Source organism: Molossus molossus, unplaced genomic scaffold (assembly GCF_014108415.1).
Source record: "Molossus molossus isolate mMolMol1 unplaced genomic scaffold, mMolMol1.p scaffold_m16_p_22, whole genome shotgun sequence".
NCBI classification, from domain to species: domain Eukaryota; kingdom Metazoa; phylum Chordata; class Mammalia; order Chiroptera; family Molossidae; genus Molossus; species Molossus molossus.
The window spans coordinates 2837658-2851950 of NW_023425358.1; the positions used below are offsets into that span (position 1 = coordinate 2837658).

A 14293-nucleotide genomic window follows, 5' to 3' on the forward strand; every position below is an offset into this window, starting at 1 on the left:
GTAATGTGGTTGCACCTGTGTTATTGGTAAGGTGGCCCCCTACCAGCGTCCCCACCTGGTGCTGGTGGAAGTGGAGCTCTTGGGGTGCAGCGGGAAAAAGGTCCTGAGGTTCCCACAGGGGAATGAGGTATCTTGGAAAGCTTTATTGATGAAGTAACATTAAGGGAGTTCCCTTCGAAGGTCCCATCTCCCTCTGTCCCTCTATGGAAAAAATCCCATCTTGTCTTCAGCAGAGCTAGGACTGAAGCCACTGCCCAGTTTCTGTTCCATGTTGAAGCACAGTCCAGCCCAGCATCTGGCTAGCTTAGCTTGTGTTTCAGCTGCAGTTCATTGCGTGCAGGGTTGCACGGCCATGGGCCATGCTGCTTCTAGGGCCTCATGGCGGGCTAGCATGGGCCACAGAGCAAGTGAGTATAAGAAAGAAGGAATAATACAAGAGGAACAGGAGAGAGAGAATTCTTTGTCTGGAGATTTTAACTAGGATCTTGACCAATGAGTCCTTCAGGATTTTCCACTCTTGCAGTGGCTCCACCCCCTCCAGCCAATTATGTTTGTTCCCAGGCTAGACTGACAGGCAAGCACCTCCCCTACCTCCCTGACTTCAGTGCTCATGCGACCATTTCTGCCCTTATTGGACTCCTCTCCCCAGTGATCTGCAGGGAGCAGACTGGTGGTTCCCGGTGGAGTGTGAAGCTGCCCAGACGGCCATGCTTATATTGTCTGGCCTCCCATTTTCTCTTTTCCTATTAATAATATTAGTTACAGCCAGAACACCTCTTTATTGCCTTGCTGAGAGAGTAAATAGGTTATATGAAGCTAAGAACAACACTAGCGTATAGTAAGTTCTCAATAAATTTGAGTTCACATTTGTGTCATGCTGATGGTTTACAAAGTTTCCACAGGTATTAGTAGCTCTTAACTAGGCCTCAGATCTTGACTCTAAGCCCAGGCATTTGGAAGAAGTTCAGAGTATTGGGTAAGGTCCAGCGTCCTTTACTGAACATATACCCAAGGGGGATGTCTACTAGGCATTGTTTTCCTAGCCCAGTTCTGTCTCTTTGCTTCATGCCCTGGAAAAAACTCTACAAGGCTCCAGCCCACTTCCTCTGCTCTGGCAGAAGCTCCCACCCAGGAAGTATGACGCGTCCCTCATCCCTCATGCAGCAGGAGGCCCAGTTATGCACACTGTTGCTTGAGCCCCAGTAGTCTTTATCTCCCCACTTTCAAATACCACTGGATATTCCTTAGAAAACCAGTCTGGGCTAAGAGAACTAAACTGTGTCATTTCCCCTGGTAAACTTTTAGATGCCTTATAAAGCAACATAAAAAAAGCTGCTCATGAGTGCTGGTCACAATCCTTCCCCACCACTCCATAAAAGGAAAGAGCTGACATTTTGGGGAACCCAGTGTGTAAGGTATTATGATGCACACAGATAAGGACATGGGGCTGTAGAAGGCAGAAGCAACTTGCCCAAAGCACCAGAGTGGATGAAAAGTCAGCCGTGCACTTACCAACTCTATGATCTTCTGGTCTCTCTGGGCTGACGTTCCTCATCTGTAAAATGAAGGTAATAATCATACATGTTTCACAGGGTCCTTGTAAAAAGTCAATGAGTTAATTCATTTATTATGTTTAACACAATGATTGACACATACAAGAGTCCAATAAATTATCTGAAAAAGAGGAGCAGCTAGGGTTTACTCTGTGCCTTTTCTCTTGCACCAAGAGGGCCCATTGTCCCTCTTGGAGGCAAATAAGTTTAGTTCCAAATGAAAGAATCTTAATAGCTCGGGTGTGGGGCATGGAGGAGTGGGTATGGGTAGGAAGTCCACCTTACTCCAGGTGGGAGTAGTTTTGTCCAACCTATGAAGCAATTTACTTATTCCTCAGGGCTGACCACTGATGATCCAGGCTTTTTTTTGAATCCTATTGACAAGGCATTGTCCTTAATGAAATTTGAATACCATTCCATTTGAATACCTCTTACAGTTAGAAAGTGTGGTTTCTCTGTTCCTTCTCCCTCCACCCTCTTCCGCTTCCCACTTCCTACTTCCTCTCTTCCTCCTTCCTCCTTTCATCTTCTCTCCCACTTCCTCTTTCAGTCCTGAACTCTCCCTCCTTTCCTGTCTTCCCTGCCCCCCAAGCCTGACAGTCTGAGGTCCCACTCTTTGCCCTGACGTCACTGTCTCAGACTTGGAGAGCGGGTAGGTTTTCAGTGTGGCCTCGCATCCGCTGGTGGAATGGTCTTCAATAGCTATAACAATCCTCTGGGGTTTGCAGGGTCTTTCGGAAGCAAAACCTTTTCTCTGGGCCTCTGGCTTGACCTTCTAGTTCATTAATGTCATCCACCAGTTCACTCAATTTTCTTTATTAACCCCATCCAGAACCGCAGGAGACTTGAATTGCGTTGATTTGGTGTCCTGAGGCCCAGTGGGCTCCATGCAAGGTGTGGAGGATGTGGGGGCGCTGGGAGCCACTCCCGACTCCGACAAGAGGCAGCCTTCTCCGGCGGAATCCTTGCCTGGAAGCCGGGGACTCTGCAGCCCGCGCCTGCCTCCAGCGACCCGCGCGCGGCCGCTTTAAGAGAGGGGCGGGGCCCCGCGAGGCGAGGCCGGGCCGCCCACAGGCTCCTATTCCTTTTTGATCCATTCAAAAATTACTCATTGCAAATTCCCGGACTGCTGCGAGAGGAGCGAGAGGGGGGCGGAGGAGCGACGCTGCTGCAGCCGCGGCGGGGCCCCGGAGGCCGAGGAGCCGACGGCTGGCCCGGCCCACGCCGCGCGGGCAGGTCTGGCTCCGGTGGCCTCACCAGGAAGCGTCAGAATCTCGACACCCGGGAAGCTCCGAGCGCCGCCCCCGCCGCCTCCCGCGGCTCTCGGCCCTGAACGCCCGGCCCTCCCCAGCCAGGGTCCCTCCTCCGTCCGGGACGATCCGCCGGCGCCTTCCCGGCGATGGCTGGCCGCTGAGCCATGGCCCAGTACGGCCACCCCAGCCCGCCCGGCATGGCCGCGAGAGAGGAGCTGTACAGCAAAGTGACCCCGCGCAGGAACCGCCAGCAGCGCCCCGGCACCATCAAGCATGGATCCGCGCTGGACGTGCTCCTGTCCATGGGCTTCCCCCGGGCGCGCGCGTAAGTGGCGGTGCACGCAGCCCTCGCGACCCCTCCCGCCCCGGCGGCCGGCCCTCGGCTTCGCTCCGGCTCGCCTGCCGCACGCGCGGCGCGCTCCCCGCTGCCCACGTCCTGTCCCGGGCGGGATGCGCGCTGGAGCCGGCGCCGTCTCCTCCGGGCGGGGGGCGGGGGTGCGGGGACGGCGCCGCGCTGGGATTGCTGGGGATGCCTAAAGGGGGGATGCCTAAAGGGAGGCATGCCGACGGGCGAGGGCACCGGGTTCGAGTCCCGGGTACGTGCCCGGAACCCGACCTCCGCCGGTGGGGCTCAGCCGGTGCCTCGCGGGCTCCCCGAGGTCCCCGGCCCCAGCCCCGTGGAGGCGGGGCCCCGCCGAGTACTCAGGCACCCTCTCGGTCCGAAGCGCTCCGCTGGCTTGGGAGCCTCTTGCCGGCCGGGAAAGGGAAGGGGCAGGGGGCGGGAGGCCGTCACTCCTCTGCAGCGGCTTCCAGCTCCGGATGCCGCTCTCGGGTTCAGTCTCCCTCCCGAGTGGAAGGCGGGAGCGTGGGTGTTGCTGCGTGTTCATTGATAGGGAGCAAGGAATTAGGAGAAGCTATTCCTCCAGGGGACTTGGGTACTCGATTGTCGTCCGTGGTGACGGCAGTGCTGAAATTGTGGGTGCCTGAGAGTCGAGAAGGAGAGCTGTCCACCCTCATCCTTCTTCCCCCTGAAGGGTGGGGTAGGCAAGGGCAGAGAGCGCACAGGTGGCCGCCCCTGCAGCTAAGAGGCCTGGTTGCCAGCAAGAGGCAGCAGGAGCCTGAGGCTGGGCAGCAAGACTGTGGGGCTGGAGTCTGGCCTGGAAAGAAGCCACTGTTGGCTCCAGCCCTTCTCCCTTGGTTGCCTGCAGATTTCTTAGGTGGGGACACACTGCCTAGGAGCCTGTGGTGCTTGTTCTTTGAAGTACATCACTGAAGGGGGAGTTAGGCAAACTTTATTAGGAAGGGCAAAGTTAATGGAAGGTGGTGGGGTTTCTTTCTCCCCCTTTTTTCAGGTTTCCCTTTTCCAGCCTCTGGGGAAGCCTCATTTATTCTTCACTAGCCTGGTTGTAACCTGTAAATCAAAGCAGACCCCTAATTTCCCATTCCACCCAGCCCACTTGGAAGGCCATGAACTGGACTGGCATTTCTGTGCCCTGGTTTCCAAGCACTGGGGCTCCAGTTCCTGATGCCAGATTTGCAGGGAGGTGTGGTGGGCTCTGCAGGGAAATGTAGGTGTGGATGCTGCACGTTAGGTCCTTCCTGTGGATGGCGAGTGTGCATAGTTCTCCTTAGGAACAGGACCTAGGGGCCCAGAAGTCTGCTGGGAATGCTGCAGAATTAGCTCAAGCTGAGGCATTGTCCCTTTAAGAAATGAGGCCAGTGTTAGGACCTAATTGTTTAATTATGGGAAGAAGTACTTCACTATGTTTGCTAGACCACCATGTTTCCTAGTCAACTGGCTTTAAAGGGACATCTTTTTACCACACTGGGTCCAAGAGGCCTTGTCCATGCCCTGACTTTGGGATGATGGTCTAATTTTGACTTGGTCAACACGAGATCTCGCAGTTGCTCGCATTTACTGAATACTTACTATGTCCAGTTCGACACACTTTCCCATTATTCATTTTATTGTCCTAGCCACCCAGTGAGAAAGGTAACTATATGCCCATTTTATGAACTGGGAAACAGGGTTAGAGAGGTTACATAACGTGTTCAGCGTCACAACAGTAAGTAACGAGTTTGGGATTCCCACCCAGGCAGTGTGCCTGCTCAGCAGAGGCCTCACATCCAGCGCCAGGATCTACTGGGTTGATGCAGGTAAATATTTAGTGCAGTGCCTGGTACAGGGTGGGCAACCATTTAGTGTCAGCTCCTGTGTTAGTTCCTCTGCCTGCTCTAACACGTCACCACAAACTGGGTGGCTTAGAGCATAGAACTTTAGGCCAGAAGCTCTGTCTGTCACTGGGCTGCAGTGAAGGCGCCAGCAGGGCTGTGCTCCTGCTGCTGGTTGCAGGGGAGAATCCGTTCCTCTCCTCCAGCTCCTGGTGGCTGCTGGCTTTCCTTGGCTTGTGGCGGCACCACTCCCACCTCTGCCTTCCTGGTCACATTACCTTCTCTGTCTGAGTCAAATCTCCCTCTGTCTCTTTCCTAGCAGGCCAGGGAACCTTTTTTCTGCCAAGGGCCATTTGGATATTTATAACATCATTCGTGGGCCATACACAATCATCAACTTAAACATCAGCCTGCTATATTTGGTCAGGCTAATTTGGTGAGGCGCGTGATGTTAGCTGGTACTGGTTTTGTGGGCCTTGTATGGCCTGTGCTCCAGACGTTCCCATCTCTGCAAGACCCCTGTGAATGCATTAAGGCCGTCCCAGAAATGCAGGATGATTTCCCCATCCCTGCAAGACCCTGTGAATGTACTAAGGCTGTCCCGGAAATTCAGGATAATTTCCCCATCCCTGCAAGACCCCTGTGAATGTATTAAGGCTGTCCTGGAAATGCAGGATGATTTCCCCATCCCTGCAAGACCCCTGTGAATGCACTTAAGGCCGTCCTGGAAATTCAGGATGATTTCCCCATCTCAAGACCCTTCACATAATCACATCTGCAAACTACTTTTTTCCCCATAAGGTAAAATGTTCATGGGTCCCAGGGATTAGGACATGGTTACCTTTTGAGAAGCCATTACTCAGCCTATCACAGCCACTGCTATTACTAGCAATGCCTCTTTCCTGAAAAGGTGAGAGACTGGGCCTTGATGAAATAGCCTGGGTGGGAGCAAGGTTGTGTCTCCTTCAGATTCTGTGCCTCGGAGTAGGCTGAGTCCTTGGCACATCTGACCTATTTTCACACCTACCCAGGCTGGCATCTCTTCTACTCCACCCAGAAAGGCCAGTGTGATCAGCCTTCCCCTTAATGACAACTCCGGTAGTAAGAAGGACCACTCCCCGGGCCATCTGAGATTTCAGAGAGCAGCCCTGTAAGTTCATTTTGGAGAAGAGAGCCGGGATGTCAGGCTTAGCTTCTGAGAAGCCTTTTTCAGGTCCTAAGTCTGGAGGAAGGAGCATGATGAGACGGGAAGCTGGAGAGAGCAGGGTTGGTCTCCTGGGATCAGGATGACTTGACTGTAGGGGAAGAAGGGATGATACCAACGTCTGGAACATGACCCTGGGGAGAGAACAGTGGCAGCCAGTGCCCACAGCTCTGGTTCCCGTGGTCTCTCTGGGTGTACTGCTGTGCAGCAGCAAGGGGACTTTCCACTGGGTCTGGGTGGCCGTCAGAGAGCTCAGAGGCCAGCACGGCTGTGGTCTTGGATAAGTCACGAACCCCTCAGGGCCCCTCTGCCCCCCTCCAATGGGGACAGGATTAATCTGTACTTGCTTCTTAAGTGCTTGACAGAGCTATAGGGAGGAAGTGCTGAGCAAGCAGGGTGACCTCAGGGTGTGTTCTCTCTCGCTCATTACTCCCTTGTAGCTGTGCTGATTTTTCCATCCACCTTATGACCTTTAGCCCAACTTAGACACGGCAGTGGAAGAACCGGCCGCATGGAGGATGGAGGAGTGCTAGCTTCATGTGGGCCTGCGTGTGTGTGAGCGAGCGGCCGTGTTGGGGAGCCTCAGGACAAACTTGCAAGGGGCCGAAGCAGCCTGTCTTTTTCTTTCTTTCTGTGCCCAATAGTCTGCTCTGTTACAAAAGTTCTAAAAATAAAGGTCCAGCTTTGTCAAGACTGGAGTGAGGTCGGCTGGAAGGAAGAGTGTTTGTGCTGGGCACAGGCCTGAGGAAGAGGATGCGCGGGGCCAGGAGGAGGGCTGGACGGATCGCCAGACGGCGGGACAGCAGGACGGGACTCTGCAGGAGCTGCTGCTTCCTGTAACCTGCTCATCGCCCACTGACCCCCTGCTGGCCTCTGCCGCTTCTGAGGGGTGAGGGTCTCACTGCTTATCTGTTCTGCAGCTTGAGGCCCACTGTGGGGGCCAGTCGCTGGACAGTGAATTTGAGGAGTCCGGGCTGACACAACTGTGCCTTTTGTTTTCTTTTGTTTTAGTTGGGGTTTGTTTGAGGCTGCCTGTGGCTAGTAGCCAATGGCTTTAGAATGTTTCCTAAGGACTGAGAGATAGAATCTTGCAAACGGACATTGTGACAGGGGTCACATGAATTTCTAGTTCAGCTTCTGATTGACTGACTAGTTGAAGCTTTTAGGTCTTCTGTGGAGCCTCTTTTTATCCGTATCCTGACTAGCTTCCATGCCTGGCAATGTCTGTCTTGTGTAATTCACAAGGCTTTGTAAGGACAAAATGACAACAGGGCAGGAAAGGACCTGGAGAAGGTAAAGTGTAATCCACACAAGCTAAGTGTGGTTAGGGTATGATTTCGTTGGGTTGGAGGAACATGAACAACGAGAGATGGTGGTTGAGGTCTCTGCAAGGATTCACATGGGTGCCAGGTGTCCCTTTTCCCACTGAGAATACTTGGCAATGCCTGGTCAAAGAGTAGGACCATGGCAGAAGGAAAAAGCTAGACGAAGTGCCTTGGACTTTGCTCTGGACAGGACGCTACATTCGCTGTGCCCGGCGGCCAGAAGGGACAAGGAGCTCAGGGCTGGCCGCACAAGGAATCGAGAGGCAGCTTGGAGAACCCAGGAGTGAACATGTCCAGTCCATCTGGCCTTTCAGCATACCTGGCCATGGACATTGGGTGCCTTCCCTGAAAGTACTTGTTCAACTCAGTGTTCCTGAATTGTGGCTGATTCTGGGTGGGAGCTACAACTTCTTTCCCAGGGGGCTTGGGTAACGAGAAGACCAACCATGGCCCACAGAGGCTCAAGGGATCTTCTACGTGGGTAGGCAAGGAAGTCTCGAATCCGCCTGTGATCATGGCCCACACAGCCCTCCCTTTCGTTCATGTGTTACTTCACAGTCGAAAATTGTTCTCACATGCACGAACTATTCCTCTAGATGGGTGCAGCAGTCCTCTCGGGGGGAGCCCCGCTGCCCGTCGCGCGAGACCTGAGGCTCCGAGCTCAGGCATACCCAGCACGCAGTGTTGCCTTGCAGCCTCGGGCTAAAGCTGTAAGTCCAGTGAACTTCCAGGCTACACAGTGGTCCTGGTTCAAAAGGAAGTAACCTTGAGGTGTGTTCTTTTTAACTTTACCAAGGTCTAATTTATGTACAGTAAATTAACCTATTCAGAGGTTGGTCAGTTTTGATGCAATGAAAACACAGGGAATCCCGACCATAAGACACGGCACAGGTCCATCACCCCCCAAAGTATCTGCGTGCCCCTCTGCAGTCAGTCTTGTCTCCACTCCAGCCCGGGCAGCGACCACTTGCTTTCCCGCACGACAGGTCAGTTGCACTTTCTGGCCTTCATGTGAGCGGCCCCGGGCGCTGCCTGCTATCATGCCTGCCTGGCTTCCTTTCTAACATTCCTGAGACTCGTCCGTGGTGGTGCGTGCATCAGTAGCTTGTTTCCTGTTACTCCTGAGTAGATGATGTATTTTAATATATTAGTAACATAATAGTAACCTTTGCACACAGGTTGCAAAATTCCTTGCTCCATTCCAATGATACCTTAGATTTTTAGACCACTTTAGAGATTACAAGGCAGATTTATATACATAATCTCTATCAAGTCTCAGACATGATCATTTCAGAAGAGTCAGAGTCCCAGAGAGTGAGGAGCAGTCTGCCTTATGACTCTCCTCTGGTTTCAGTCACCACCCTGCCCTCCACTGTCTCAAACCCGAGCTGCTTTTCACTGCGTAGGCAATAATTCTCAGAGCTAAAGGTTTTCTTTCCAGAGAGACAGCAAAACCAGAGTGTCCTGTGTCTCCCACTAGCTCTGCTCCTGCTGACAGTGTAGTGGGGGAGCAGTCAGCTCCACCCCTTCCCCGTGGGCAGCTGGGGGGTGCCCCTGTTCTTGGCAGCCATAAATAACTGAGAGACCCTGGCTCCACCTGCCTGATACCCAGAAGTCCGAACGTGTGGCAGTTGTTCACACAGCCTGGGTTTGAGTCCCAGTTCTGACTTTACCAGCCGGGTGAGCTTGGGCGAGTTGCTGGACCTACTCAGTCTTAGTTTCCCTCTCTGCAAAGTGTTGACAGTGACTGTACGTAACTCAGATGGCTGTTGTGCGGGCTGAGGGCGCTGTTCCTGCACATCCTTGGAGCTGCCTGCAGGGAAGCCCCGGAAGGGGGTGGGTGCGGCTGCTACTCAGGTGGTGATTTCCTGGTGGCTCCTTTGTTGCTGGAGGACCCTCCCACCTTACAGCTCCCCTCTACTCCCCGCACTGGGGGCACAAAGGTCAGGGCCGGGCGGAGGCCAGCTGCTGTGTCCCTCAGCACGTCAGCTCTGTTCTCCTGAGCCTCTCTGTAGGGCACCCGAGGGTGCCAGGCCTGGTGGAAGCAGACCGGGGGTGAAGACAGTGCTGTCCAAGCTGCTAACTGGAACAACCTGGGTTGGAGATTTGAAGGAGGGCCAATGGTGGTCTTCTGATTAGTCTCAATGGAATCAGACTCCAGCCCTGGAGAGGAAAAAAAATTAAAAACACACTGAAGAATGGCTCCTCCGCACCACGGTGGGCACCGTCCCTTGGACACGGAGCTGCTGCTGCTGCTCCACACCGCGGTGGGCACCGTCCCGCGGACACGGAGCGGCTGCTGCTCCTCCGCACCGCGGTGGGCACCGTCCCGCGGACACGGAGCTGCTGTTGGCACAGTGAGCTGCCTGTGGTCCCCATCAGGACTGTTATCTTCTTCACTGGAGGATTTTCCCAGGGGCCTCTGAGTGTTACCCAGAAGCTTAAGGGAGAATCTGGGTTTTCTCTTCCCTGGAAGACAGATGTATTGCTGGTGGAAATGGGGTCCTTTCACGGGGTCACAAAGGAAAGCATTCTGGAAAACCCACATTTTGTGGTTTCACTGTAGAAGCAAAATCACAGGACTGCCCCTGGGTTCCCAGTGTCCCACCTCTGTCCGTCCCACCATGGACAAAGTACAATCTTGTCTTCTTCATCAAGCCCAGTATAAAGGCCAAAGTCCAAAAGTTCTGTGCCATTGGTTCTGCCTGTCCAGTCCAGTCTTTGTCACCATCCGGCCTACCCTGTGTCCCGGCTGTGCTCTGGCTGGCTGTGCCCAGGCTCACACTGGAGTCCAGGGCTGTTGGCTGCGTGGCAGCTAGACCCACGTGGCTACTATGGAGAGAAAGCATGTGCGGGAGCAGGACAAGCACATGTTAGAGGGAGAGAGAGCCAGAGAGATGGATTCTTTGTGAAGCTGGGATTATATTATCTTGGGCTTGGAAGGACCAGGCACTTTTCAAACTAACTAATCAACTTTCCAATCTCTCCCCCTGGTTTTGGGTCCCCTAACCAATCGATTTCCTAGATCTTCCAGGGTTCTGTGTCCCTTATCCAAGTGGATCTTTTTCCCAGGCTAGGCTCCACCCCTTATGGGCATCATCTCTGTTCCTACTGCCATGCTTCATGATAAAAGCATCTCCCCCTGCATGATCTTGGCTTCTACTAGGCATGTGCTTACCTCCCCCCTTATTGTTCATTCCTCCCCCCATAGTCTGGGCTAGTGGACTGGTTATACAGTGGGGAGATTGCAAAGCTGGTCCTTACTCCCGACACGGGGGAGGGAGGGTGTTAATCCCCTTGGCAGGGAAAGGTGGAGATCCCTGCGGTGCCTATGAATGCTGCGACTTCCTAGTGGAGCGAGCTTATGCTCCCTGGTTGGTTGTGCTTACTAATGTCTGAGGTCACTGCCTCCTTCCCTGCTTGATATCCAGCTACCTGCACTGAGGATGGGCAGGTGCAGCAGCAGCCCAAGTCCTCTAGATCGGCTGTCAAGCTCAGCGTATGTGATAGGGGTCCCTTTCTTGCTGGTCCATCTTGCTAACATCTCCCTTTTCCTGACGTTGCCGTCTTGTTCTTCGCCACCTACTGGTTATAGAGATGACACCTAGGGTGAAGCGCCTTCAGTGAACATCCAGAAATTGTCTGAGCTCTTAGTATGCTCAGTAAGACACGTCCAAGCCTGTACAAATTGTTATGAGTTTATTTGAGCCAAACCTACAATTGCTAGGAAGCGAAATCTCAATGGACTGAGAAAATGCTCTGAAAAAAAAAAAAAAGGGCAGTTTTACCACTTATTTGTACCTCAGAATCAAAGGGAAACACTTAAGGGCATCGATGGCATGAAATCCATTGGTGACGGACTGAAAGCAACGCAGGGGAATTTCTGGGATCGGATGAAAATAAAATGAACATACTGTACACATACTTTTACATAGGAGGGTATCTGGAGAGTTAGCAGTTAAAGGAAAGTAACAACAAGGGGGGACCTGTAGTCTGTGGTGCAGAGCTTGTGCTTTGAGGGGTCCAGAAAGAAGGAAAAGTACACATGAAGCAGTGAAAACTTTGGAAACTTTGATATTCCAAAGGCATGTTATCAGTTGTGGTGTTGTAGATGCAAAAAGACAACAAACAGGCTTAGTCAAGGTGAAGACTGACCTTTGCAAGGGAAAAATACTGGCCTAGGACATGACTACTCACCATGAACTTCCTTTAGTCAGGAAGTTTTCATTTCAGACTGTTCTATGTGGCTACTTTGGGTCTCTGGGTGTGTAAGGCAGCCATGCAGGCCTCCCTGAGCTTGTCAGGGTTAGTATGTGGCCCCTCTTTTGTCCACAGTGTGTGCAGAACATCCTACTAAATTCTGTACAGTTTGTGGGAGCAATAGATGAATGTCAGGTACCACGATCTGGCTCTCTGAAGCCAGCCACGGTCCCAGCTGGCGGCTCCTCGCGGAAGCTCCGGTCACACGCGATGAAAGCAAACTCGGTTCCAGCCCCGCTCCGTGCCCTTGCCCTGCTCCCAGTTACTGGCTGTTTGGACTCAGACACAAGCCCTTCTTTTCCCTGCCTCAGTTTCTAACTGTAAAAGGAGTTAAAGTCAACAGCACCTCTCAGGTCCCTTGTAGTTCAGATGACTTGGGGCGACCTGGACACATGTTTTTGGGCTGCATAAAGGTATTTTCACTGCTTCATGTGTACTTTTCTGTTTCAGACTGTTTGGCTTTTCTGCTTTAATTTTATTTTGTTTTGTTTTCCCTAGAGGTTTACTGTCGAATTACCTTCTCCTCTCCCTTTAAAAATACTCTTCAGGACTGTTGATAATCTAGAGTAAATAAATGGAAAGAAAGAAAGACATAAGGCAATTATAACAGTGGAGGTTTGTTTTATTAATATGCATTGGTATAATTTTCAAATTGGTACATAATGTTTTTTCTTGCAAAATATGACTAAGTGCTGGTTAAATGAGGGAGGAGGTTAGTGCCTTGAGCCCAGCTCCTGGGGAGATCAATTCCTCATGGGCACCTTTTACATCAAAGGGACAGCTTCCCTTCAGCGGGTCACCAGCTCTTTGTGTAACAGTTCCCACCGTGTTCCTTTGTCCCACTGGAAACCCAGTCATTCTAGTGCGTGGAGCGGCAGTGTCATTGAACCCCTCCAGGACCCGGCTGTCGCCCGCAGGGAAGCTGAAGGGAACACCACCAGGCAGCTCACAGGGGTCGGGAAACAGCCAGGGGGGAGCTGACAGCCAGTGGCAGCCAAAGGTTTCAGGATTCTTTCCAGAGTCCGTAAATCAGGTGGCAACATTGTTTGGAATCCTACTTCCCAGTTGACCGTGCCCCATTCAAAAATATTTACTGTGAGCATATGCTCACTAAGTGTTTATTCTCTTGTCTGGGGTAGGACGCGTTTAGAGAGGAGGACAGGGTCTGCCTCCGATGGCTGCTGTTGTGTACAGTCTGTTTAAACACAGACTAACACATGGAAATGACTGCCCATCCTTTCTCTGCCTTTGCCTCATCAGATTCTGCCCACCCTGGAGAACTAGTTCAACCGTAACACACTGGCTTCCCTTCGCTTTCCTTCCCTACCCGCTTCCCTGTCTCCTTTTCTCTTCTTTCTTCTCCTCATCCCTTCCCGCTGAAGCCAGCCTCACCCTGTGTAGCAAGCACAGTAGTAGAATCATGCTGTGTTGCCTACGAAGATGCAGAATTCTCTGTCCGGGGTCTTTAGCCACCTCCACCAATAGTGATCTTTTCTCTCTGGAGCCTCTTATTTTGACAGTTGAAATCTTTGAAGAACAAGACAAGAAAACAAACAAATAAACAAACAAAAACATTTTATCTGTCATCTCCATGGCAATATCACCGGCTAATGCCTTTTTTTAAATGCATAGGCTCTTCACTATTTATAGGCAACTATTATAACCTATAATAGCAGTTTGGGGTAAAAAGATAATTAGATATAATATCTGCCCTCAGGGAACTGGGAAACTAGTGTTGAAGACAGAGAGTTATGATTAAATGTGGTAAATGTGATACAAAAGATAGATACAGTAGCTATGTGAGGAGATGAGGAGGATAATATAACCAGACAGAGACCTAAAGTGCAGATAAGGCTCAGTTGGTTGAGCATGGTCCCGTGGACTGAGAGGTCCTGGTTTGATTCCTGGCCAGGGCGCATGCCCAGGTAGCCTGCTCAGTCCCCAGTAGGGGGCGTGCAGGAGGCAGCTGATAGATGCTGTTTCTCTCTCTCTCCCTTCTTATCTCTCTAAAATCAATTTTTAGAAAACATATTAAAATATTTTTTTAAGTGTAAATGAGATGAGAGCAATTCCCTCCAGTTCAGGAAGTAGGAGTTTGGAAAGATCGGGAGACGGCTCAATGACTTAACATTATTCACAAGGGTAAGATAGAGGCAGTTTGTAACTTAAACTTGGGTTTCTTGAACACTCTGCTCATCGTCCTCCCACCTTCCATCCCACCACTGGCCCCTGCCCCGTAATGAAATGAGCACCATACATACTATGTTACTCTCTACTTTAGAAAGTAAAGGAGAAATTTTGGCCGTCACACACACACACACACACACACACACACAGCTGGCCTGTAGTGGGCCTAAGTTCTGATTTGATATTATTTTATTCATTCTTCTCTGGACACTTGCTCAGTGCCCACTACATGCCCGGGACTTGTCCGGGATGCATAGCTTGCCTTTCTTGTGTAGGAGCTCAGCCTTCCGCAAGAGAGAAAAACATATAAACCATCAAAAGGATGTACTACAATTAGCG

At 51.8% G+C, this 14293-nt stretch overlaps 1 protein-coding gene across 1 annotated transcript in view; it reads left to right on the forward strand.

Annotated features, from left to right (window-relative positions):
* Positions 1 to 2970: 2970 nt before the first annotated feature.
* UBASH3B (ubiquitin associated and SH3 domain containing B) overlaps positions 2971 to 14293 on the forward strand; it is a 147681-nt gene continuing 136358 nt past the window's right edge. The window contains exon 1 of the mRNA XM_036277013.1: positions 2971 to 3131. Within this exon, the coding sequence (XP_036132906.1) occupies positions 2971 to 3131 (161 nt within the window). The remainder of the gene's footprint in view (positions 3132 to 14293) is intronic.